Source organism: Bombina bombina, chromosome 7 (genome assembly GCF_027579735.1).
Source record: "Bombina bombina isolate aBomBom1 chromosome 7, aBomBom1.pri, whole genome shotgun sequence".
Classification (NCBI taxonomy): Eukaryota; Metazoa; Chordata; class Amphibia; order Anura; family Bombinatoridae; genus Bombina; species Bombina bombina.
Window position 1 is genome coordinate 228,234,235 of NC_069505.1, and position 27,793 is coordinate 228,262,027.

At 40.3% G+C, this 27,793-nt stretch overlaps 1 protein-coding gene across 2 annotated transcripts in view; it reads right to left on the bottom strand.

Annotated features, from left to right (window-relative positions):
* PIK3C2A (phosphatidylinositol-4-phosphate 3-kinase catalytic subunit type 2 alpha) overlaps positions 1-27,793 on the bottom strand; it is a 530,626-nt gene that overhangs the window by 71,501 nt on the left and 431,332 nt on the right. For both annotated transcript variants that reach the window (XM_053720635.1, XM_053720636.1), the window contains 4 exons: positions 18,132-18,288; positions 15,791-15,900; positions 14,276-14,480; positions 13,824-13,948 (listed from right to left, as the gene is read on the bottom strand). In XM_053720635.1, the coding sequence (XP_053576610.1) occupies positions 13,824-13,948; positions 14,276-14,480; positions 15,791-15,900; positions 18,132-18,288 (597 nt within the window). The remainder of the gene's footprint in view (positions 1-13,823; positions 13,949-14,275; positions 14,481-15,790; positions 15,901-18,131; positions 18,289-27,793) is intronic.

Consider the following 27,793-nt stretch of genomic DNA (forward strand, 5'->3'; position numbering starts at 1 on the left):
ATTGCCTGCTAAAAAAATACGCCTCCCAGTTGTCTACACCAGGAATGTGGATCGCTGACAGCAAACAGCTGTGGGCTTCCACCCACTCCAGAATCTGAGATACTTCCTTCATCGCCAAGGTTATATTGGAATCTGATAAACTGGGATGAACCCAGAAGAGGCTAAGCCTTCAAGGCCTTGAAGATTGCCCGTAGTTCCAAAATATTGATCGGGACGGAGGACTCCTGAGTCCACAACCCCTGTGCCTTCCTGGCACCCCAAACAGCTCCCCATCCTGATAGGCTTGTGTCCGTAGTCACTATCCCCCCAGGATGGTTTTAAGAAGCATATCCCTCAGGACAGATGTTCGAGACAGAGCCACCAAGAGAGGGATTCTCTCGACCGGCTGTCTAATACAATCTGTTGAGACAGATCTGAATGATGGCCGATCCACTGCCTCAGCATGCACAGTTGTAAAGGTCTGAGACGAAACCTGGCAAAATGAATGATGTCCATGCAGGGCACCATGAGACCAATCACCTCCATACAATGAGCCACAGGAGGGACTCAAGGAGGTCTGGAGGGCAAGACATGCCGAAGTTAGCTTGCAACGTCTCTGGTCTGTTAGAAATATCCTCATGGATATGGAGTCTATTATAGTAACCAGGAATTCCACCCTGGTGCTTGGGATAATAGAACTCTTTTCCAAGTTTATCTTCCATCCATGTGATCAAAGAAGACTGATAAGGGACTCCGAGAATTCTTCCGCAAGACGAAAGGATGGTGCTTGCACCAGAATATCGTCCAACTATGGGGCTCCTGCAATACCATGAGTTCTGGCAATGGCGAGAAGAGCCCCAGAACCTTTGTAAAGATTCTTGGAGCAGTAGCAAGGCCAATGAACTGGAAGTGCTGGTCCAGGAATGCAAACCTCAGAAACTGAAAGTGTTCCCTGTGGATTGGAACATGAAGGTAAGCGTCCGTCAGATTTATAGTGGTCATAAACGGGCCTTCCGGAATTAAAGGAAGGATGGACCTTATCGTCACCATCTTGAAGGAAGGGACACTGAGAAATTTGTTTAAGCACTTTAGGTCCAGAATTGGGCAGAAAGTTCCCTCCTTCTTTGGGACCACTTAGGCACCGAGACTCCTCCTCCTAAGGAGGATAGATCCCGAACGCACCCTAGAAAGGCATCCCTCTTTTCTGGTCTGGTAGACAGATTTGAGAGAAGGAATTTGCCCCTTGGCGGATGAGATTTGAAGTCTATCTTGTATCCCTGAGATACCACCTCCAGGACCCACGGATCCTGTACGTCCTTGAACCAGGCGTCTGAAAAAAGAGACAGTCTGCCCCCTACACGATCCGTTCCCGGATCGGGTGCCGCCCCTTCATGCCGATTTGATTTTGGCGGGCTTTTTATTCTGCTTGGATTTATTCCAGGACTTAGCCGGCTTCCAAGTACTCTTGGGTTGCTCGGGCTTGGAGGAGGATTGTTGTCGTTGGGATTTGTCAGAACGAAAGGAACGAAAAACATAATTTATGTAAGAACTTACCTGATAAATTCATTTCTTTCATATTAACAAGAGTCCATGAGCTAGTGACGTATGGGATATACATTCCTACCAGGAGGGGCAAAGTTTCCCAAACCTTAAAATGCCTATAAATACACCCCTCACCACACCCACAAATCAGTTTAACGAATAGCCAAGAAGTGGGGTGATAAGAAAAAGTGCGAAGCATATAAAATAAGGAATTGGAATAATTGTGCTTTATACAAAAAAATCATAACCACCACAAAAAAGGGTGGGCCTCATGGACTCTTGTTAATATGAAAGAAATGAATTTATCAGGTAAGTTCTTACATAAATTATGTTTTCTTTCATGTAATTAACAAGAGTCCATGAGCTAGTGACGTATGGGATAATGACTACCCAAGATGTGGATCTTTCCACACAAGAGTCACTAGAGAGGGAGGGATAAAATAAAGACAGCCAATTCCTGCTGAAAATAATCCACACCCAAAATAAAGTTTAACAAAAAACATAAGCAGAAGATTCAAACTGAAACCGCTGCCTGAAGAACTTTTCTACCAAAAACTGCTTCAGAAGAAGAAAATACATCAAAATGGTAGAATTTAGTAAAAGTATGCAAAGAAGACCAAGTTGCTGCTTTGCAGATCTGGTCAACCGAAGCTTCATTCCTAAACGCCCAGGAAGTAGATACTGACCTAGTAGAATGAGCTGTAATTCTTTGAGGCGGAGTTTTACCCGACTCAACATAGGCAAGATGAATTAAAGATTTCAACCAAGATGCCAAAGAAATGGCAGAAGCTTTCTGGCCTTTCCTAGAACCGGAAAAGATAACAAATAGACTAGAAGTCTTACGGAAAGATTTCGTAGCTTCAACATAATATTTCAAAGCTCTAACAACATCCAAAGAATGCAATGATTTCTCCTTAGAATTCTTAGGATTAGGACATAATGAAGGAACCACAATTTCTCTACTAATGTTGTTGGAGTTCACAACTTTAGGTAAAAAATCAAAAGAAGTTCGCAACACCGCCTTATCCTGATGAAAAATCAGAAAAGGAGACTCACACGAAAGAGCAGATAATTCAGAAACTCTTCTAGCAGAAGAGATGGCCAAAAGGAACAAAACTTTCCAAGAAAGTAATTTAATGTCCAATGAATGCAGAGGTTCAAACGGAGGAGCTTGAAGAGCTCCCAGAACCAAATTCAAACTCCAAGGAGGAGAAATTGACTTAATGACAGGTTTTATACGAACCAAAGCTTGTACAAAACAATGAATATCAGGAAGAATAGCAATCTTTCTGTGAAAAAGAACAGAAAGAGCAGAGATTTGTCCTTTCAAAGAACTTGCGGACAAACCCTTATCCAAACCATCCTGAAGAAATTGTAAAATTCTCGGTATTCTAAAAGAATGCCAAGAAAAATGATGAGAAAGACACCATGAAATATAAGTCTTCCAGACTCTATAATATATCTCTCGAGATACAGATTTACGAGCCTGTAACATAGTATTAATCACGGAGTCAGAGAAACCTCTATGACCAAGAATCAAGCGTTCAATCTCCATACCTTTAAATTTAAGGATTTCAGATCCGGATGGAAAAAAGGACCTTGTGACAGAAGGTCTGGTCTTAACGGAAGAGTCCATGGCTGGCAAGATGCCATCCGGACAAGATCCGCATACCAAAACCTGTGAGGCCATGCCGGAGCTATTAGCAGAACAAACGAGCATTCCCTCAGAATCTTGGAGATTACTCTTGGAAGAAGAACTAGAGGCGGAAAGATATAGGCAGGATGATACTTCCAAGGAAGTGATAATGCATCCACTGCCTCCGCCTGAGGATCCCGGGATCTGGACAGATACCTGGGAAGTTTCTTGTTTAGATGAGAGGCCATCAGATCTATCTCTGGGAGCCCCCACAATTGAACAATCTGAAGAAATACCTCTGGGTGAAGAGACCATTCGCCCGGATGCAACGTTTGGCGACTGAGATAATCCGCTTCCCAATTGTCTACACCTGGGATATGAACCGCAGAGATTAGACAGGAGCTGGATTCCGCCCAAACCAAAATTCGAGATACTTCTTTCATAGCCAGAGGACTGTGAGTCCCTCCTTGATGATTGATGTATGCCACAGTTGTGACATTGTCTGTCTGAAAACAAATGAACGATTCTCTCTTCAGAAGAGGCCAAAACTGAAGAGCTCTGAAAATTGCACGGAGTTCCAAAATATTGATCGGTAATCTCACCTCCTGAGATTCCCAAACTCCTTGTGCCGTCAGAGATCCCCACACAGCTCCCCAACCTGTGAGACTTGCATCTGTTGAAATTACAGTCCAGGTCGGAAGAACAAAAGAAGCCCCCTGAATTAAACGATGGTGATTTGTCCACCACGGTAGAGAGTGTCGAACAATCGGTTTTAAAGATATTAATTGAGATATCTTCGTGTAATCCCTGCACCATTGGTTCAGCATACAGAGCTGAAGAGGTCGCATGTGAAAACGAGCAAAGGGGATCGCGTCCGATGCAGCAGTCATAAGACCTAGAATTTCCATGCATAAGGCTACCGAAGGGAATGATTGTGACTGAAGGTTTCGACAAGCTGTAATCAATTTTAGACGTCTCTTGTCTGTTAAAGACAGAGTCATGGACACTGAATCTATCTGGAAACCCAGAAAGGTTACCCTTGTTTGAGGAATCAAAGAACTTTTTGGTAAATTGATCCTCCAACCATGATCTTGAAGAAACAACACAAGTCGATTCGTATGAGACTCTGCTAAATGTAAAGACGGAGCAAGTACCAAGATATCGTCCAAATAAGGAAATACCACAATACCCTGTTCTCTGATTACAGACAGAAGGGCACCGAGAATCTTTGTGAAAATTCTTGAAGCTGTAGCAAGGCCAAACGGTAGAGCCACAAATTGGTAATGCTTGTCTAGAAAAGAGAATCTCAGGAACTGATAATGATCTGGATGAATCGGAATATGCAGATATGCATCCTGTAAATCTATTGTGGACATATAATTCCCTTGCTGAACAAAAGGCAATATAGTCCTTACAGTTACCATCTTGAACGTTGGTATCCTTACATAACGATTCAATAATTTTAGATCCAGAACTGGTCTGAAGGAATTCTCCTTCTTTGGTACAATGAAGAGATTTGAATAAAACCCCATCCCCTGTTCCGGAACTGGAACTGGCATAATTACTCCAGCCAACTCTAGATCTGAAACACAATTCAGAAATGCTTGAGCTTTCACTGGATTTACTGGGACATGGGAAAGAAAAAATCTCTTTGCAGGAGGTCTCATCTTGAAACCAATTCTGTACCCTTCTGAAACAATGTTCTGAATCCAAAGATTGTGAACAGATTTGAACCAAATTTCTTTGAAAAAACGTAACCTGCCCCCTACCAGCTGAACTGGAATGAGGGCCGTACCTTCATGTGAACTTAGAAGCAGGCTTTGCCTTTCTAGCAGGCTTGGATTTATTCCAGACTGGAGATGGTTTCCAAACTGAAACTGCTCCTGAGGACGAAGGATCAGGCTTTTGTTCTTTGTTGAAACGAAAGGAACGAAAACGATTGTTAGCCCTGTTTTTACCTTTAGATTTTTTATCCTGTGGTAAAAAAGTTCCTTTCCCACCAGTAACAGTTGAAATAATAGAATCCAACTGAGAACCAAATAATTTGTTTCCCTGGAAAGAAATGGAAAGTAGAGTTGATTTAGAAGCCATATCAGCATTCCAAGTCTTAAGCCATAAAGCTCTTCTGGCTAAGATAGCCAGAGACATAAATCTAACATCAACTCTAATAATATCAAAAATGGCATCACAGATGAAATTATTAGCATGCTGGAGAAGAATAATAATATCATGAGAATCACGATTTGTTACTTGTTGCGCTAGAGTTTCCAACCAAAAAGTTGAAGCTGCAGCAACATCAGCCAATGATATAGCAGGTCTAAGAAGATTACCTGAACATAGATAAGCTTTTCTTAGAAAAGATTCAATTTTTCTATCTAAAGGATCCTTAAACGAGGTACCATCTGACGTAGGAATGGTAGTACGTTTAGCAAGGGTAGAAATAGCCCCATCAACTTTAGGGATTTTGTCCCAAAATTCTAACCTGTCAGGCGGAACAGGATATAATTGCTTAAAACGTTTAGAAGGAGTAAATGAATTACCCAATTTATCCCATTCCTTAGCAATTACTGCAGAAATAGCATTAGGAACAGGAAAGACTTCTGGAATAACCGCAGGAGCTTTAAAAACCTTATCCAAACGTATAGAATTAGTATCAAGAGGACTAGAATCCTCTATTTCTAAAGCAATTAGTACTTCTTTAAGTAAAGAGCGAATAAATTCCATCTTAAATAAATATGAAGATTTATCAGCATCAATCTCTGAGACAGAATCCTCTGAACTAGAAGAGTCCAAAGAATCAGAATGATGGTGTTCATTTAAAAATTCATCTGTAGAGAGAGAAGATTTAAAAGACTTTTTACGTTTACTAGAAGGAGAAATAACAGACAAAGCCTTCTTTATGGATTCAGAAACAAAATCTCTTATGTTATCAGGAACATTCTGCACCTTAGATGTTGAGGGAACTGCAACAGGCAATGGTACATCACTAAAGGAAATATTATCTGCTTTAACAAGTTTGTCATGACAATTAATACAAACAACAGCTGGAGAAATAGCTACCAAAAGTTTACAGCAGATACACTTAGCTTTGGTAGATCCAGCAGGCAGTGGTTTTCCTGTAGTATCTTCTGGCTCAGATGCAACGTGAGACATCTTGCAATATGTAAGAGAAAAAACAACATATAAAGCAAAATAAATCAAATTCCTTATAAGACAGTTTCAGGAATGGGAAAAAAATGCCAAACATCAAGCTTCTAGCAACCAGAAGCAAATGAAAATGAGACTGAAATAATGTGGAGACAAAAGCGACGCCCATATTTTTTGGCGCCAAATAAGACGCCCACATTATTTGGCGCCTAAATGCTTTTGGCGCCAAAAATGACGCCACATCCGGAACGCCGACATTTTTGGCGCAAAATAACGTCAAAAAATGACGCAACTTCCGGCGACACGTATGACGCCGGAAACGGAAATGAATTTTTGCGCCAAAAAAATCCGCGCCAAAAATGACGCAATAAAATGAAGCATTTTCAGCCCCCGCGAGCCTAACAGCCCACAGGGAAAAAAGTCAAATTTTAAAGCATAATTTAAAGCATAATCCCAAATATGAAACTGACTGTCTGGAAATAAGGAAAGTTGAACATTCTGAGTCAAGGCAAATAAATGTTTGAATACATATATTTAGAACTTTATAAATAAAGTGCCCAACCATAGCTTAGAGTGTCACAGAAAATAAGACTTACTTACCCCAGGACACTCATCTACATGTTTGTAGAAAGCCAAACCAGTACTGAAACGAGAATCAGTAGAGGAAATGGTAAATATAAGAGTATATCGTCGATCTGAAAAGGGAGGTAAGAGATGAATCTCTACGACCGATAACAGAGAACCTTATGAAATAGACCCCGTAGAAGGAGATCACTGCATTCAATAGGCAATACTCTCCTCACATCCCTCTGACATTCACTGCACGCTGAGAGGAAAACCGGGCTCCAACTTGCTGCGGAGCGCATATCAACGTAGAATCTAGCACAAACTTACTTCACCACCTCCCTTGGAGGCAAAGTTTGTAAAAACTGATTTGTGGGTGTGGTGAGGGGTGTATTTATAGGCATTTTAAGGTTTGGGAAACTTTGCCCCTCCTGGTAGGAATGTATATCCCATACGTCACTAGCTCATGGACTCTTGTTAATTACATGAAAGAAATTAGAAGATTGTCGTCCCTTAGACATGTTCTTATTTTGCGTTAGGAAGGCACCCTTGCCTCCGGTAACTGTAGAAATAATTGAGTCCAGGCCTGGACCAAATAAGATCTTTCCCTTGAAGGGAAGAGAAAGGAGTCTAGACTTAAAAGTCATATCTGCAGACCAAAACTTCAACCCGAGCGCCCGGCGGGCTAGGACCGCAAAGCCAGAGGCCTTTGCATTTAGGCAAATAATTTGCACGTTTGCATCAAAGATAAAAGAATTAGCAATTCTCAGAGCTTTAATTCTGTCTTTAATATCCTCGAGGGGAGACTCCACCTCAATGAGTTCCGACAAAGAGTCGCACCAGTAGGTAGCCGCTCCGGCAACTGCAGCCGCCGGTTGAAACAAAAATCCTGTATGTTGAAACATCTTTCTTAGAAAGGTTTCCATTTTCTTATCTATCGGCTCTCTGAACGAAGAACTATCCTCAAGAGGTATAGTAGTACGTTTAGCAAGCGTAGAGATAGCACCATCCCCCTTAGGAATGGAGCCCCACAAATCCAGTTGAGAGTCCGGGACCGGGAACAACTTTTTAAAAGTAGACAAGGGGGAAAAGGAAGAACCAATTCTTTCCCATTCGTTCTTAATAATGTTCGCCATCTTAACCGGCACAGGAAAACTCAAAGGAACTTTCCTGTCTTTGTAAACTCTAATTTAGGTTCTTGAGGCAGTGTGCTCAAGTGCTCAATTTTAAATCTAAAGGATGGTCCTCCGCAGCAGGAGGCTTAGACGCTAAGGACTCCGACCCAGAAAGTTCACCCTCTGAAGCTACAGAGGTTAACTCATCGGATAACTGGGACATAATAGCTAAATCCGATAAATATTTAGATGACTCCGGGTCAGGATAGCTATGCTTAACCTTTCTCTTGCGTTTGTTAGAGCGAGGTAATGCACTGAGGGCCGCAGACATCGCCGTTTGTAACTGCACGGCAAAGTTCGCAGGAAGAAGGCCACCTCCGGATGGAGGATTAGAGGTGCTACAGGGAACTGCATGTGGAGTGGTATAATGCAGCAAGGGACGCCGAGTCCTGAGAGGTAGACGGCTCAGAGGGACTAAGAGCCTTAGCAGGCTTGTCTCCCTTCTTAGACTTTATAACGGTGTTAAGGCATGTGGAACATAATTGAGTTGGCGGGAAAACCACTGCCTCCTCACAATATAGACAGGTATAATTTAGTACAGAAGGAGTACATTCTAACATGTCAGAGTCCTCCATAGCTCAGGTTATACCCACAGAAGGATACAAATAAAAATGTTTTTTATTATAGAAAACTGCACCTTTATACTCCCAATGGCTGGGGCACTCGCTACCTCCTAGACCAAGACAGTTAACAGAGGAAACGCTCTCCTCGGGTTCAAGTCTCAGCCGGAATGGAGGAAATGAACATAGACCCCACGCGGTCACATGGAGTGCAAGACAGCACTTCCCCTGTTATTACAAGTGCAGCAAGTAATAGGAGCTGTGCAACACTTCAAAAAACGAAAGTGAAACTTAAAAGTGAAACCTGTTTGTTCTAGCCAAAAACACAGTCTATCAGCCCAGGAAAAAAAATCACACAAAGCAGCATGTAAATAATTAATACACTGATTAATTAACCCCAACTGTTCAATAAACCCCCTTCAGAGGATATTAACCCTGGATCCTATCAAGGTATAAAGGAGCCACACTGTGACCCTGTTATAGCGTTTTATGTGTAAAAATTGAAACAATCCTACCACCAGGATCCATGCTGTGGAACAGAACACAACCTCTCAAGTGTGACAGTCTTATAGCAGCGCTCCTGACATGGACTTGAGTGAGAGAAAGCAGGCAGTGAAACTCGTCAACATGACATGACTACTTCAAACTCCAGTCCTAGCTCGAAGGGCAGATACCCTTTTTTAGGACTCTCCGAATCTTCTGCCACTTCTCTGCCACCTCCTAACATGACGAAAGGCAAAGAATGACTAGGGTAATGAGGAAGTGGGAGGGATATTTAAGCCTTTGGCTGGGGTGTCTTTGCCTCCTCCTTGTGGCCAGGTGTTGCATTTCCCAACATGAATGAAGCCGTGGACTCTCCCTATCTTAGGAGGGAAATTACGAGTTATTTTAAGACCTGTTTATGTTTAAAGTTGCCTATATTTCATATTTTTATGATTATAATGTTTATTAGTAATTTTAGTGCTTAATTTTAGCAAATGCATACAATTCATATTGCAGTAGTCTATTTTTGCCAGTCCCTAGTTCTTGAAAAATGGGAGAAGTTGTGCTTTATTATTCCCCACCATTCTTCTTTAACAATACCTAAGTAGCTAAACCAATATGCCAATTGAAACTAGACAGCAACTCAGTATGTATGTTTAGATATTTTTTGGGCACAAAACCACTATTGGTTGAATGAATATCCTGTAAATATAAACATTTTTTCTCTGTGAAGAAATCACAAGACAAAGGCGCCTCCTGGTGTAATACAGTTGGTGAAAGAAGTTTGTAAGGTTACTGGTTACAAGCAACGCGTTTCTCAGACTGCTGTCTGTTTCATCAGGCATCTGATGAAACAGACAGCAGTCTAAGAAACGCGTTGCTTGTATTTTATAATATCTAGTGTACTTAGACACTGAGATTTTTATCCTATTAATAAAATTTGGTTTTATTTAAACCTCTTTGTGAGAGTCTGAGCTTTATCAGTCCGGTAAGACGTTGGAGTAACCAGTTTCCTTGCAGTGTCAGTGAGGTGAGACACTCTGAGATCCCAGTCTGTTTGATTTAGCAGAATTGGGTGCTGCTCCATTTGTGAGTACCTTTTTGATAACCTTACAAACTTCTTTCACCAACTGTATTACACCAGGAGGCGCCTTTGTCTTTTTGTGATTTCTTCACAGAGAAAAATTGTTCCTAGATCCAGATTTCCTTGACAAAGCTGCTGACTCCAGTCATCCTCTGTGTTCCTGATCGTAGATCATCTCGGTTTTTGATCATTCATTATTTGGGACCACTCCCACCCCAATTGGGACATTTACCATCTATATCATCTTGCAGAAGAAAACAAAAATTCCAGATAAGAACTTTTCAGGGATTCCTTATATCTGTATTTGTCAGTTTATTATATCATATATTTTGTATCTCATGTTTTTTATAGTCCCATATCTATAAGAAGTCATTCTTATTTGTTTTTATTATCTTATACAGTATGATTCACTCTAGTTAATTTGTGTAATTTAATCTTTTTATCTTTCTTTATAGTATTTATATAGGGTTACTGATTGTTTCTAAATATAAACATTTAGAGGCTAATATTTGTATTTCCACCTTTCTATACTGTTGGAACTTTAACAAGACTGTCTCCTAACTTCACCTATGATCAACGCTCACTTCAGTGAATAATATTATCCTTGATGCTTCACCTATTCATAAATGTGGTTTAGGAAATAGGTCCACATGGCCTGAATATATAGATTTTCACCCTCTCTCTTTTTACAAGGAAACACATTTCATAGAATTGTTTTTTTTGCCAGTTTATGTTTATAGTTTTCTCTGTTTTTTAAAGACCAATCTTAAAGGGACAGTCAGAAATAATACCTTTACTACCCATCCCCCAGCTTTGCACAACCAATATTGTTAATATACTTTATAACATTTAAACCTCTAAATTTCTGCCCGTTTCTAATCCACTATAGACAGCCTCCTATCACATGCTTTTTTATTAGCTTTTCACAACAGGAGACTGATAGTTCATGTGAGCCATATAGATAACATTGTGCTCACGCCCGTGGATGACACTGCACTAATTAGCTTAAATGCAAGTCAATAGATAATACATAAATAGTCATGTGCTCAGGGGGTTGTCAGAAGAGGCTTCGATACAAGGTAATCACAAAGGTAAAAAGTGTTAATATAACAATGTTTTCTGTACAAAACTGGGGAATAGGTAATAAAGGGATTATCTATTTTTCTAAACAATAACATTTTTTGAGTTGACTGTCCCTTTAAGTTTGCTTGTCACCTCTATTTTCACTCCTGCTATAAATACTGCAATGCCCTTGACTTATAAACAATGGCCAACAGATGTGCTCAGTAATATCTTTGAGACTCATTTTGTATTTGGCATTTGGCGATCAGCTAATTCAGTATGATTAGTCAACAATATTAAACATCTAGTGAGCAAAAGCACAGTACAACCTGAAGTGAATTTCTGTGTGCTTGGAATAATGGTTTTCGTTCTACAACCATCTTTATTAAATCTATTACAGATATATTTGAGATGTTAAGTGACAGCCGCCATTTAAAAAGCTTATTATGATTGTCATTTTAATAATGTATTTGTCTTCCAAAGTATTAAAAGCACACTATTTGACTTGATGAAAACAAATATATATGTTCAGAAAGTTTAGTTGTGTAGGATTATTTCAACAAAAAAAACAACAATCACCTAAATTACGAGTTTTGAGCGCTATAGAGAAAGTAATGAACGCAACAAAAGTTGCATTATTTAACCCCCTATAGCGCTGCCATTACAAGTTTAAAAAAACCCGGCTTGCGCGTGCGATATGGAGATTTTGAGCTCCATATCGCACCAAAAACAAGCAGTGTTTTGACGTGTTTGTGCATGCTTTCCCCACAGACATCAATGGGGAGAGCCGGCAAAAAAAAAGTAACACCTGCGATCGCGGAAACAAAAGCTCCGTAACCCAGCCCCATTGATGTCTATGGGGAAAAAGAAAATACAGTTTAAAACTATCACCCTAACATAAACCCCACGTCTAAACACCCCTAATCTGCTGCCCCTGACATCGCTGACGCTTGCCTACAGTTATTAACCCCTAATCTGCCGCTCCAGATATCGCCACCACCTAAATAAAATTATTGATCCTAATGTGCCGCTCCAGATATCGTCGCCACTATACTAAAGTTATTAACCCTTATTCTGCAGCACCCCAAAATCGCTGCAACGATATTAAAGTTATTAACCCCTATTCCACCGCTCCCCAACATCGCCGCAACTAAATAAAGTTATTAACCCCTAAACCTCTGGCCTCCCACATCACTACCAGTAAACAAACCTATTAACCCCTAAACCACCAGCCCCTCACATCGCAACAACCTAAATTAAACTATATTAACCCCTAAACCCCTAAACCTAACACCCCCTAACTTTAACAATGAAATTAGATCTAAATTAAATTTACAATTATTAACTAAACAATAACGATTTAAAACTAAATACTTACCTGTGAAATAAAACCTAAGGTAGCTACAATATAACTAATAGTTATATTGTAGCTAGCCTAGGTTTAATTTTTTTCACAGCTAAGTTTGTATTTTAACTAGGTAGACTAGTTAGTAAATAGTTATTAAGTATTTACTAACTACCTAGTTAAAATAAATACAAACTTACCTGTGAAATAAAACGTAAGCTGACACACTAAAACCTACCATTACAAAAAAAAAATTATCCAAAAAAATAAAAGATTATTCCTATTCTAATACCCTTTAAAAAACAAAAACAAAAAAACCCCAAAATAAAAAAGCCTAATCTAGAATAAATACTTAGTGTTTGCGATTGAGGAGGGCAGCAGTTTAGGTGTTAATAACTTTAGTACAGTGTTGAGGATGTCAGGGAGTGGCGGAATAAGGGTTAATATTTTTTGAAAGTGGCAGCGATATCGGGAGCGGCAGATTAGGTTTAAGAAATTTATTATAGTATTTGCGATTTAGGGGTTAATAGGTAGTTTATGGGTGTAAGTGTACTTTTTAACACATTAGTTATGAGTTTTATGTTACAGCTTTGTAGCGTAAAACTCATAACTACTGACTTTAGATGGAGTTACAGAGCTTGTCGTTTTAGGCTGTAACGCTCGCTTTTTAGCCAGATAGCAAAACTCGTAATACCGGCGCTATGGGAATCCCATTAAAAAACATAATTTTTATGAATGTGGTACTGACGTTGTGTTACAGCTATACCGACAAGACTTGTAATGGCTGTATTAGGGAAATGTAACGCACAACTCATAATCTAGGTGAATGTTGGATACATATTTTGTGTATAATAGTCTTTTTCTAATTACATGTTATATCTCACAAATGCTGTTTCATTGCAACCATTTTATTACAATTTCATGTACACCAAATTCTATATTGTCATATTTAATTTTTTACAACGCTTGTCTTTCTCCGCCCTGCCTGGCGTGATGACTTTATACAGTGTCTGCTTGTACCCACTGTTGGTTATAAATAAAAGTTTAAAAACAAAAACAAGAAGGCACCACAGTAGGACATTCATGTTAATATAGTTCTATTTAGATAGGAATGTCCAAGCGGGACTGTCTGAGCATTAAGGGTCCGTTTAATAAAAAAAAAAATGCCTTAAATTGAAGGTGTTACACAAATATTTAAACCAGAACCAACATGATCACATTCCACCAGCTATCAGTATAAACATACCCAGGGAGCTTCCAAAGGGGAAAAAGGATGCTCAGCTTGTTGTGGAGTTCTTGGAACTCATCAAATGTCCGGAAGATGAACATTGAATCCTCTTGTCCTTCTCTAACGACTCTTACTACATAGATCTGTCAAAACAGCAAGATATATTTAATTATAGAGAGCTGAGTAAAAGAACAAAATAACTTCATGTTGTCTTCCCTACCCACCTCAAAAAAAGAAAATAGAAACGTATAAACAATATTCTATATATGAAATCATTCCAAAAACACAAAACATTTTTTACCAAAAAAGCCTTAAATATGAATAACAGAATTAAAAAAACAAACAAAAAAAAAACTTCATATACTAATCAGATTTATACTTGATAATTAAAAAAACACAATTTTAAAATCACACAAAATTTGAAACTGCAAAAACAATTATACAAAAACATAGGTCAATGAGTAACTCACATAGTACTTGTCTGGATTATATCGCTTGTGATAAGTAAAGACAGATGCTTCCCTGATGCGCCCATCCTGCTTTAGCGAATAGGTTTTAGGGGAAAATGAGAGTATAGCGTCATCATTTGAAGGGGGTCCAGAAAAGCGCTGAGCAAGGTTATGGATGAAGAAATTGAATTTTGTTGCAACACTTCCCAAGCTTGATTCTATTAACCTAAAATGAAGAAAGAATAAAATAAAACTTTAAAAGTATTAATTTATTTTGGCCCACAGGCTTGGAATAAAAGGTGGATACCTATACATTAGCAGATAGATTCTCTGACCCTATTTATCTCATCACCATCCTTATGTTGCCCTTTCCCTTGACTGGTGGAAAGTGGATGGAAACAACTAAATCATCCACTACTGTCACCAACAATATACAGTAAGCAAAAGTATTATTTGCTCTATATCCTGTAGCCCAATTCCATAATGCTAGGATAAAACAGACGCAACCCTGGGCGTGCTTAAGTAGTTACACCATGTGCAAGGGAGACACATGGGCCCTTACATGAGTAAGGCCCTGATGCAAGCAATCATTATTATTTTTTTTTTAGAGTTTTATTTTTATTGAGGTTGAAAAATTAATACAGACATTTCTGTGGGCAAATGTGACAATACAACCATAAAAACAATGTTTTCCAAAAGGTCAAAAATCAAAAGAGTACAAATATATCTGCAATTTGCAATGATGATGGAGTCTCTGTCAGATCTTAAACAAGTTCACATTGTAGTGTGTCCAGAAAATCTCTCTATTTACAGAGGTAATCTATACATTATAAATAGTAAATAGGTTTGCTATAATATAATAACACAACACTACTCATGAATAATGCACAATATTACTGATGCTCCATTTGTAAGCAGGAAACATTACCTTGTGTTATTTCAATTGTATACTTACCATGAGTTAAAATCCACTGTTCCTCTTCTGAGGAATACAGAGAGCACTGCTGCCCTCGGAATCTAATATTCCATGCATTACGCAGGTATTGGATCTAATTTGGCTGTAAGTGTATAACTGCAGCCAGTCAGAAGACCCTACCTGCATAATCCATGTGTGCACGCCATTTGGAGGGCAAAGGAATTTACTTAAAACAGTGGCGCACTCTGCAATTTGTAAATAATGAACGCTAGACTTATTACAAGGAATCTTAGCTTTTTGTGTAAATCTTGCAACGGTGTACACTAATTTTATTTGATAGCAGAAAACAGCACTCACTGAACATTAACAGTCACACAGAAGCAAATCTAGTTTCCCAGCCACTGCTGTTATGTGTACCACACATAAAAATGTGTACATAATGCATGAACTATTATGTTACATAGCTACAACATGGTGGTTATTCTAAAACATCATATAAAAGCAAAGCAATATAAGCCTCTCAGTCTACAAATAATTTAAACGATTTTTAGAAACGATACTTGTGTGTTTACAGCTGTGTGGTACAAGGGAATGATGTAAATGAAAAGTTCAGACTGTACCTGGTGAAAAAGATAGTGGCTTCTGCATCTGTAGCTTGAGGCTGGAGTGCGTCGTGTACGTATTTTAGGTCTTGAATTCCAGTAAGTTCTGGAAGACCAGAGGAAAGCATCTGCATTAAGCAGGAGACAAGGAAACAGTGAAAAAAGGGTTATTTTACAATACAAGTGAGGTTGTGCACATTATTCTATATATAATCATTTTAAAGGGTGTCAAAGTTAAACATTACAGGTTGGATCTATGCAATAGGATATGACATCTAAACGCTAAATACGCTCTTTGGGAAATAGGCATACATTATAACTTAGTAATCAGTCAAAATAAACAGGGATTTGTTCAGATTGAGGCAAACCATTGTATCTCATATAATTGTGAGTGCAGTTTAGAGAACTTAATGGCATGAGCTTGAGCACACGGGGTCTGTAGACAAACAGGAAGTGAATGGCATGAGCTTGGGCACACAGGGTCTGTAGACAAACAGGAAGTGAATGGCATGAGCTTGAGCACACGGGGTCTGTAGACAAACAGGAAGTGAATGGCTTGAGCACACGGGGTCTGTAGACAAACAGGAAGTGAATGGCTTGAGCACACGGGGTCTGTAGACAAACAGGAAGTGAATGGCATGAGCTTGAGCACACAGGGTCTGTAGACAAACAGGAAGTGAATGGCATGTGCTTGAGCACACGGGGTCTGTAGACAAACAGGAAGTGAATGGCATGAGCTTGAGCACACAGGGTCTGTAGACAAACAGGAAGTGAATGGCTTGAGCACACGGGGTCTGTAGACAAACAGGAAGTGAATGGCACGAGCTTGAGCACACGGGGTCTGTAGACAAACAGGAAGTGAATGGCATGAGCTTGAGCACACGGGGTCTGTAGACAAACAGGAAGTGAATGGCATGTGCTTGAGCACACGGGGTCTGTAGACAAACAGGAAGTGAATGGCATGTGCTTGAGCACACAGGGTCTGTAGACAAACAGGAAGTGAATGGCATGAGCTTGAGCACACGGGGTCTGTAGACAAACAGGAAGTGAATGGCATGTGCTTGAGCACACGGGGTCTGTAGACAAACAGGAAGTGAATGGCATGAGCTTGAGCACACGGGGTCTGTAGACAAACAGGAAGTGAATGGCATGTGCTTGAGCACACAGGGTCTGTAGACAAAAAGGAAGTGAATGGCATGTGCTTGAGCACACAGGGTCTGTAGACAAACAGGAAGTGAATGGCATGTGCTTGAGCACACAGGGTCTGTAGACAAACAGGAAGTGAATGGCATGAGCTTGAGCACACAGGGACTGTCTTCTACAAGTGTACGTTTATTTGTCATGGCGGAAGGAGAAAGGTACATTTGATACACTATTAAATCTCATATACGCCTGTTGTATCTCAGTGCAAGGCACAAGCAAAGTTTATTTATGAGTACTGTGCAGACGTAATGCTGAAACTGACCAGATGTACTAGACTCATTTTTTACATTAGATGTGATAAAAATATAAAGCAGGTTCCTCCTCCTATCACGATATGTTTGCGGCTGCTAACGGCTACAACAGAGTATAAACAGAGAGAAAGAAAATCCAATTATAGGCCTTGTCCAACATTAGACAGTCCATTATCCATATGCTCACTATAGAAAGGCTGAATTTTAGATACAGCGTGTAATCTTAAATGGACACTGAACCCAAATTTGTCCTATCATGATTCAGATAGAGCAGCAATTTTAAGCAACATTATTTTGCTATCTTTCTTTGAAAAGCAAAAATTTAAGTTTAGAAAGCGGCCCACTTTTGGTTCACAACCTGGGTTGTGCTTGCTGATTAGTGGCTAAATGCACCCACCATTAAACAAGTGCTGCCTGGCTCCTTAGCTTAGCTGCCTTCTTTTTCAAATAAAGATAGCAAGAGAATGAAGAAAAATTGATAATAGGAGTAAATTAGAAAAAAGAAAAAAATTGGGTTTAGTATCTCTTTAAGACACTTAAAATCCCTTCCATTTTCAAATGTTCTTTGTTCTCTTGGTATCCTTTGTTGCAAAAGAATATGTAGATATCATACATTACTGGAAGCTAGTTGCGGATTGGCGGCTATACACATTTATCTATTGTCATTGGCTCATCAGATGTGTTCAGCTAGCTCCCAGCAGTGCATTGCTGCCCTGGAGCTGATTTTAACTATGTGTTTAATCTAAACACACAGTTATACAGTTATGTGCAGGCAATAGTACAATAGTAAAATGCTCTAATATCTTGGGTTATTTCGTTTTTGCACTTTATATCCCTTAAAAAATAGTTATGAGTAAATTCCATAAGTCACCGTAAACAGTGAGAGAAAAAAAAATATATATTACCAATGACAATAGTGTTAGAAAGAGGTTTGTATGTTTCCGTAACAGGTTGTAAGCCTGACAGCACAGATCCACGAACAACTGAAAGCGACTGGTTGGTTTCTCGCCTCCATTGATGACGTACGCCATGTCAGACGTAAGCACAAAGGGTGCACGGTCCCTAGAAGGAAGAATACACAGCAAAAGGCAATGAGCAGCTTATAGGACATTTATACGTTGTGTGTACTGATCAGATGGTAGGAAATGATGCACACAAATATGGAGAGAAGGGAGGGGAAGTAGGTATGTAGCCAACACCTGGCTGTCAGCAAGAGGGATGTTTTCTTGCTAATACACAACCTGACAAGTCATTTTTTTGCATCTAAAAAGGAAATTTATGCTTACCTGATAAATGTATTTCTTTCACAATATGACGAGTCCACGGATTTCATCCTTACTTGTGGGATATTGCCTCCTGGTCAGCAGGAGGAGGCAAAGAGCTCCACAGCAGAGCTGCATAAATAGCTCCTCCCTTCCCTCCCAACCCAGTCATTCAATCGAAGTTAGGAAGAGAAAGGAAAAGCCAAGGAGCAGATGTCACTGAAGTTTAACAAAAATAAAAACCTTTCTTAGAAAATGACAGTGTGGGCCGTGGACTCGTCATATCGTAAAAGAAATACATTTATCAGGTAAGCATAAATTTCCTTTTCTTTTACAAGATATGAAGAGTCCACGGATTTCAGCTATAGGACACGGATGAAAGGGAGGGACAAGACAGGAACCTAAACGGAAGGCACCACTGCTTGAAGAACCTTTCTCCGAAAAAACAGCCTCGGACGAGGCAAAAGCATCAAATTTGTAACATTTGGAAAAAGTGTGAAGAGACGACCAAGTTGCAGCCTTGCAAATCCGTTCAATAGAAGCATTACGTTTAAATGCCTAAGAGGAGGCCACAGCCCTAATGGAATGAGCCGTAATTCGTTCTGGAGGCTGCTGTCCAGCAGTCTCATATGCAACACGGATGATACTCTTCAGCCAAAAAGAAAGAGAGAGGTAGCCGTAGCTTTCTGACCCGAATGCTTCCCAGAAAAAAAACCCAAGAAACAGGGAAGAAGATTGACGAAACTCCAAGTAAAACGTCAAGGCACGGACCACGTCCAAATTATGTAACAGTCTCCCCTTCTTAGAAGAAGGATTAGGACACAAGGAAGGCACAACAATGTCCTGATTAATATTGTTATTTGAAACAACCTTAGTAGGAAAACCAGGCTTGATACGCAACACTACCTTATCTGTATGGAAAATAAGATAAGGAGAATCACATTGTAAAGCTGAAAACTTTGCGAAGAGAAGAAACAGCAACCAAATATAAAACTTTCCAAGATAATAATTTAATATCCATGGAATGCATAGGTTCAAACGGAACCCTTTGAAGAACATCAAAAACTAAAGCCAAACTCCAAAGAGGAGTAATTAGTCTAAACACAGGCCTGATCCTAGTCAGAGCCTGACAAAAAGACTGAACATCTGGAACACCTGCCAGACGCTAGTGTAACAAAATAGACAAAGCAGAAAACTGTCCCTTTAAGGAACTTGCCGACAACCCTTTCTCCAATCCATCTTGGAGAAAGACAAAATTCTGGGAATCCTGACCCTACTTCATGAGTAGCCCTTGGATTCGCACCAATAAAGATATTTACGCCAAATCTTATGGTAAATCCTTCTAGGAACAGGCTTACGAGCCTGAATCAAGGTATCAATGACCGAATCAGAAAACCCTCGCTTAGATAAAATCAAGCGTTCAATCTCCAAGCAGTTAGCTGCAGAGAAACTAGATTCGGATGATGGAAGGGTCCCTGAATGAGAAGGACTTTCCTCAATGGAAGCTTCCAAGGTGGCTGAGATGGCATGTCCACCAGATCGGCATACCAAGTCCTGCGAGGCCACGCAGGAGCGAGAGGATCACCGAAGCCCTCTCCTGTTTGACTCGAGCAATTACCCGAGGAAGGAGAGCAAATGGAGAGAACACATAAGCTAGACTGAACGACCGAGGCACTGCCCAGGCAACTATCAGCTCGGTCTGGGGATCCTTGGACCTGGACCCGTATCTCGGAAGCTTGGCATTCGGATGAGATGCCATAAGATCCAACTCTGGCCTGCCCCATCTGAGAATCAGGTTGGCAAATACCTGATGAAAAAAGTCTGTCTGCTCAGAAAATCCGCTTCCCAGTTTTCCACACCTGGGATGTGGATTGCCGACAGATAACAAGAGTGAGCCTCCACCCACTGAATTATCCTGGCTACTTCTGTCATCACTAGGGAACTCCTTGTTCCCTGATGATTAACGTAAGCTACAGTCGTGATATTGTCCGACTGGAAACTGATAAACTAGGCCTGAAGCACACTGAATATTGTTCTCAACTCCAGGATTTTGATGGGAAGTAAAGACTCTGATCGAGTCTACACACCCTGAGCCCTCAGGGAGTTCCAGACTGCTCCCCATCCTATTAAGCTGGCGTCCATTGTCACCATCCCCCATGAGGGACTGCGGAAGCAGGTCCCCTGGGACAGATGATCCGGCGACAACCACCATAGAAAATAGTCCCTTGACTCCTGATCTAGAACTATTGGAGACAGTTGTATAAAACTCCATTCCACCGTCGAAGCACGTACAGTTGCAGAGGAAAGAGATGAAACCAAGCAACCTGAATAATACACTGAGCTACTGACGGCCGAGGAAGGGACTGAAGTGCTCGGTATGTGTACAGAATCTTTAATCTTCTGACCTCCGGCAAAAAGATTTTCATGGACATAGAGCCGATTGTAGTTCCCAAGAAGGGAACCCTGATCTATGGAACTAGCAAACTCGAGTCCAAATTTACCGGCCACCCATGAATCCTCAGGAAGGACAAAACAATGTCGTTATGAGACTAGCCAGTTGATAAGGTGACGCCTGGATCAGAATATCGACCAGATAAGACGCCACTGCACGTCCCGCGGTTCCAGAACTGCCAGCAGAGACCCCAGAACCGTTGTGAAAGTCTGGATGCCGTGTCTAGACCGAAAGGTAGAGCCACCAAAAAAAAGTTTGTCCAGAAAGGCAAACCTCAGAAACTGGTAACGATCTCTGTGGATAAAATATGAAGATATGTATCCCATAATCCACTAATATTAGAACTGGAACAATCATCCCCTAGGACCGAGAGGCGACCTACACAACGGAAGGACGGATCTCCCTGTATCTGATCCTTATACCTGTAGAAAGCAGAAACTGCCTCCTAGAGAAAAACATCCGAACTCGAAACTCAAGTGAGAATGGAAAGCCCAGCCATAGAACACATATCCATAAAGCTAAGGTTCTATCAAAATATACCAAGAGCTGGAACAGGGCCATCAATGCTCCCAGTGTAATACCGGCAGGGAGAAGGGAAATAAATGAATCAACCAATATGCCGCCACACCAGTGACGGCAGCAGAGGACACAGATGGTTGGCATTGGAAACTCTGGAGAGTGTCGCCATCTTGGGCGGTACAGGTAAACCTCCTTGGCCGCAATCCGTAAGAGTGATGAAGCCGTCGGAGCACCATGTTACTGGACCCCCAAAGTGCACAAACACCCCAGTCAGTCCCCTGACCACAGTCAATCCCATCTCCCGTAATGACAACTAGTCATAGTGGAGCTAAACGGTACAGCTCCTGCACTCATTGACACAGGCTGGCTAGTGGGGGGGGAACACACCTCATCGGCTACCCTCGTGGAGTCCATAGGGAACAACATATGCACATTAAGTACATGAACTAACCAAAGTTGTTAGGGGTCTGTGGTCACAAGCAAAAACAACTTGCCAGTAATAACACTTCCATTTCGGCAGCATATAAAAACTAAGCCTAAAGGGAGCGAGGATATGAAATCCCATGCATGTCTCAGTCGGCTGTCAGTTAAATATAAGCCGGTGAAGAGAAATAACATGTATGTGGTAGCAGGGACACTTTACGCAATCCCCATAACATCCGTATTTCACTAAAAAACGGAAAACCCTCCTGGCTGCCATAATAATTTAAGCTCTTGAAGGCAGCCCTGAAGGAAGCAGCTGAGTCGTCTAAGACTACTGAAAAACCCTCGATCACATAGGGATAGCGTTATCTCCAAATAATAAGGGAAGTCTATAAATCTAATTCCCCACTTATCAGATAGGTAATCCTACAGTCTGCTCTGAGTTAATTTTATGTCCCAGAATAAGAAGACTGCACTTACCTCCATGCTGAGTAACAGCATGAAACGTCTCACAGGAACAAGAGGTCTTCTCCCTCTAGCAGATCTGTGGACACAGAAGGGCCTTAGTTACTATCTGCTAAGACCATCAATCCAGAAGGGCAGCACTAATATGGGAGGCACAGTGAGGGTAAAACCCCACCAGTTCCCACTGCCTTAAAGCCACCTGTAGCTCTACTCTAGAGGCTGACAAGGAATACGGCTACACCCTATAGTAAAATAGTACACTTTGTCACCATTTTAAAAATAATAAACTCTTGATTGAAGAAATTAATCTAACACCTCACTTTACCTCTTCCTATCACTAACACAGGCAAAGAGAATGACTGGGTTGGGAGGGAAGGGAGGAGCTATTTATGCAGCTCTGCTGTGGAGCTCTTTGCCTCCTCCTGCTGACCAGGAGGCGATATCCCACAAGGATAAAATCCGTGGACTCGTCATATCTTGTAAAAGAAAGACTATATTTTAAATTAACATGATTCATATAGATTATACCATTTTAAACAACATTCCAGTTTACTTCTTTTATCAGATGTACTTTGATCGCTTTGTATCCTTTGTTGAAGGAGCAGCAATGTGCTACTACTGGGAGCTAGTTGATCACATCAGGTGAACCAGTAACAAAAGGCAGCCACCAATCAGCAGCTAGCTCCCAGGAGTGTATTGGTGCTCCTTAGCCTACCTAGATATTCTTTTCAACAAAGGATACAAAAAGATAGAAAAGTTAAATAGAAGTAAACTGAAAGTTATTTAAAACTGCATTCTGTGTCTCAATCATGAACGTTTTGACGTTACTGCTCTTTTTTTTTCTTTCCTCTTAGAGTCAAAATGGAGTTTCTGTCCACTGTCCACAATGTGATGTCATATTAAAGGGACATGCCGGCCAAAATGTAAATGCACATAGATTAATTACATCTTTGAATAGAAACATATTTGCAATATACATGTAGTGGCAAAAATGCTTCTAGTAAATGTTATCACTGTTTTAGTTTTAGCATTTTTCTGTGCATGTGAAGCATAGCTAGATATTCTCAGTGCACCAGCATTTTATATACTGCAGCTGCTCAGAGCAGCAGTGGGGCTTGCATCATTGCAATTAACAATCTGAGTCATTACCAGATGGTACAAGCACCTAGGGCTTTCTGTGCAAGTGTTGTGTGTAAAATGCTGGTGCACGGTGCATACTTAAATACACTTGTGAAACAGCTATAGCTTTTATTAGAATCATTTTTGCTAATACATGTATATTACAAAAATCCTTTAATGCAAAACTTAAATGCATCCATGTGGATTGCAACTTTGGCTGGAACATTCCTTGTTTTTTCCCCTCCTATAACAGCATACTGTTGATAGTGGTATTGACTCCCGTGTAATTATACGCAATATTGGTGGTATACACAAAAATAATATAAGATTATGTTATAATAGCGGGCCTGAGTATCTAGCTCTATAAAGACTTGGCTTAAAGGGACATTCAACACCCGCTATAAACTTATCTCATGTATTTTAAACCAAATCCAAAATCCGCCTGCACCGCATCCCAGCCTTGTTTACATATCCCATGTCCAAGTAATCCTGATCGTTATACCTTGCAGTATTCTGTAAATATGGCCGCCTAACTCCTCCCCTTCACGCTTCTTCCCCAGCACTCATCCCTTCATACACGTTCATGTTATTTTCTGATGACGCTCTTACGACGTCATCGCGCATGCGCATTTCTTACAAACAGAGCGCAATCGTAATCACTACAAGATCTGTTCATGTCTTCATATTCTAACTTTATGGTTCCTAGGTTAACACGCATGTGCAAAGGTCCGTGAACGCGCTTTCAATTTCAGTCCGAGGAATAGAACAGCATTGGCTGCTCGTTTGAAAAAGAAGCTCCATACGTCACGGTGGGGGGAGTTAGGGAGCCATATTAACACCCAAATATAGAAGATAAACTAAACGATTCAGCGGTGAAGGAAGTAAGTAATAGAAAGGGGGAAGGTTGCAGGCGGATCTTGAGTTTTAATTTTTTAATATAGATTTATGTTATGTCGAGTGTTGAATGTCCCTTTAAACAAGATTTTTTATATAATTTCTCTGGCACTTTGCTTCCTTGCTATGGGATACTAAATACATATTTATAGCTGTTTTATTGTGCAATTGATACTTTTTACATATACATTGATACATTGCAAACGTACTATTTTTTTTATTAATTACGGTTTACGAATGTTTAAGGGAGACGTCCCTCTTTTTATAGACTATTAAAGTCGCAAGAGAACTTTTAATAAATTTGTATTTTGATTTAAACTTAACGAGTAATCTCATTTCTTCAGCTATTTTTAGCGCCCTCACTCCTTTTTGTCTGTGTAATAAGTTAAAGGGACAGTCAAGTAAAAAAAACCCCATAATTTATGCTTACCTGATAAATTTATTTCTCTTGTAGTGTATCCAGTCCACGGATCATCCATTACTTATGGGATATTCTCCTTCCCAACAGGAAGTTGCAAGAGGATCACCCACAGCAGAGCTGCTATATAGCTCCTCCCCTAACTGTCATATCCAGTCATTCGACCGAAAACAAACAGAGAAAGGAGAAACCATAGGGTGCAGTGGTGACTGTAGTTTAATTAAAATTTAGACCTGCCTTAAAAGGACAGATACACTACAAGAGAAATAAATTTATCAGGTAAGCATAAAACATAATTTATGTAAGAACTTACCTGATAAATTCATTTCTTTCATATTAGCAAGAGTCCATGAGCTAGTGACGTATGGGATATACATTCCTACCAGGAGGGGCAAAGTTTCCCAAACCTCAAAATGCCTATAAATACACCCCTCACCACACCCACAATTCAGTTTAACGAATAGCCAAGAAGTGGGGTGATAAAAAAGTGCGAAAGCATATAAAATAAGGAATTGGAATAATTGTGCTTTATACAAAAATCATAACCACCACAAAAAAAGGGCGGGCCTCATGGACTCTTGCTAATATGAAAGAAATGAATTTATCAGGTAAGTTCTTACATAAATTATGTTTTCTTTCATGTAATTAGCAAGAGTCCATGAGCTAGTGACGTATGGGATAATGACTACCCAAGATGTGGATCTTTCCACACAAGAGTCACTAGAGAGGGAGGGATAAAATAAAGACAGCCAATTCCTGCTGAAAATAATCCACACCCAAAAATAAAGTTTAACGAAAAACATAAGCAGAAGATTCAAACTGAAACCGCTGCCTGAAGTACTTTTCTACCAAAAACTGCTTCAGAAGAAGAAAATACATCAAAATGGTAGAATTTAGTAAAAGTATGCAAAGAGGACCAAGTTGCTGCTTTGCAAATCTGGTCAACCGAAGCTTCATTCCTAAACGCCCAGGAAGTAGAAACTGACCTAGTAGAATGAGCTGTAATTCTTTGAGGCGGAGTTTTACCCGACTCAACATAGGCAAGATGAATTAAAGATTTCAACCAAGATGCCAAAGAAATGGCAGAAGCTTTCTGGCCTTTTCTAGAACCGGAAAAGATAACAAATAAACTAGAAGTCTTACGGAAAGATTTCGTAGCTTCAACATAATATTTCAAAGCTCTAACAACATCCAAAGAATGCAACGATTTCTCCTTAGAATTCTTAGGATTAGGACATAATGAAGGAACCACAATTTCTCTACTAATGTTGTTGGAATTCACAACTTTAGGTAAAAATTCAAAAGAAGTTCGCAACACCGCCTTATCCTGATGAAAAATCAGAAAAGGAGACTCACAAGAAAGAGCAGATAATTCAGAAACTCTTCTGGCAGAAGAGATGGCCAAAAGGAACAAAACTTTCCAAGAAAGTAATTTAATGTCCAATGAATGCATAGGTTCAAACGGAGGAGCTTGAAGAGCTCCCAAAACCAAATTCAAACTCCAAGGAGGAGAAATTGACTTAATAACAGGTTTTATACGAACCAAAGCTTGTACAAAACAATGAATATCAGGAAGAATAGCAATCTTTCTGTGAAAAAGAACAGAAAGAGCAGAGATTTGTCCTTTCAAAGAACTTGCGGACAAACCCTTATCTAAACCATCCTGAAGAAACTGTAAAATTCTCGGTATTCTAAAAGAATGCCAAGAAAAATGATGAGAAAGACACCAAGAAATATAAGTCTTCCAGACTCTATAATATATCACTCGAGATACAGATTTACGAGCCTGTAACATAGTATTAATCACAGAGTCAGAGAAACCTCTTTGACCAAGAATCAAGCGTTCAATCTCCATACCTTTAAATTTAAGGATTTCAGATCCTGATGGAAAAAAGGACCTTGTGACAGAAGGTCTGGTCTTAACGGAAGAGTCCACGGTTGGCAAGAGGCCATCCGGACAAGATCCGCATACCAAAATCTGTGAGGCCATGCCGGAGCTACCAACAGAACAAACAAGCATTCCTTCAGAATCTTGGAGATTACTCTTGGAAGAAGAACTAGAGGCGGAAAGATATAGGCAGGATGATACTTCCAAGGAAGTGATAATGCATCCACTGCCTCCGCCTGAGGATCCCGGGATCTGGACAGATACCTGGGAAGTTTCTTGTTTAGATGGGACGCCATCAGATCTATTTCTGGAAGTTCCCACATTTGAACAATCTGAAGAAATACCTCTGGGTGAAGAGACCATTCGCCCGGATGCAACGTTTGGCGACTGAGATAATCCGCTTCCCAATTGTCTATACCTGGGATATGAACCGCAGAGATTAGACAGGAGCTGGATTCCGCCCAAACCAAAATTCGAGATACTTCTTTCATAGCCAGAGGACTGTGAGTCCCTCCTTGATGATTGATGTATGCCACAGTTGTGACATTGTCTGTTTGAAAACAAATGAACGATTCTCTCTTCAGAAGAGGCCAAAACTGAAGAGCTCTGAAAATTGCACGGAGTTCCAAAATATTGATCGGTAATCTCACCTCCTGAGATTCCCAAACTCCTTGTGCCGTCAGAGATCCCCACACAGCTCCCCAACCTGTGAGACTTGCATCTGTTGAAATTACAGTCCAGGTCGGAAGCACAAAAGAAGCCCCCTGAATTAAACGATGGTGATCTGTCCACCATGTTAGAGAGTGTCGAACAATTGGTTTTAAAGATATTAATTGAGATATCTTCGTGTAATCCTTGCACCATTGCTTCAGCATACAGAGCTGAAGAGGTCGCATGTGAAAACTAGCAAAGGGGATCGCGTCCGATGCAGCAGTCATAAGACCTAGAATTTCCATGCATAAGGCTACCGAAGGGAATGATTGTGACTGAAGGTTTCGACAAGCTGCAATCAATTTTAGACGTCTCTTGTCTGTTAAAGACAGAGTCATGGACACTGAATCCATCTGGAAACCCAGAAAGGTTACCCTTGTCTGAGGAATCAAAGAACTTTTTGGTAAATTGATCCT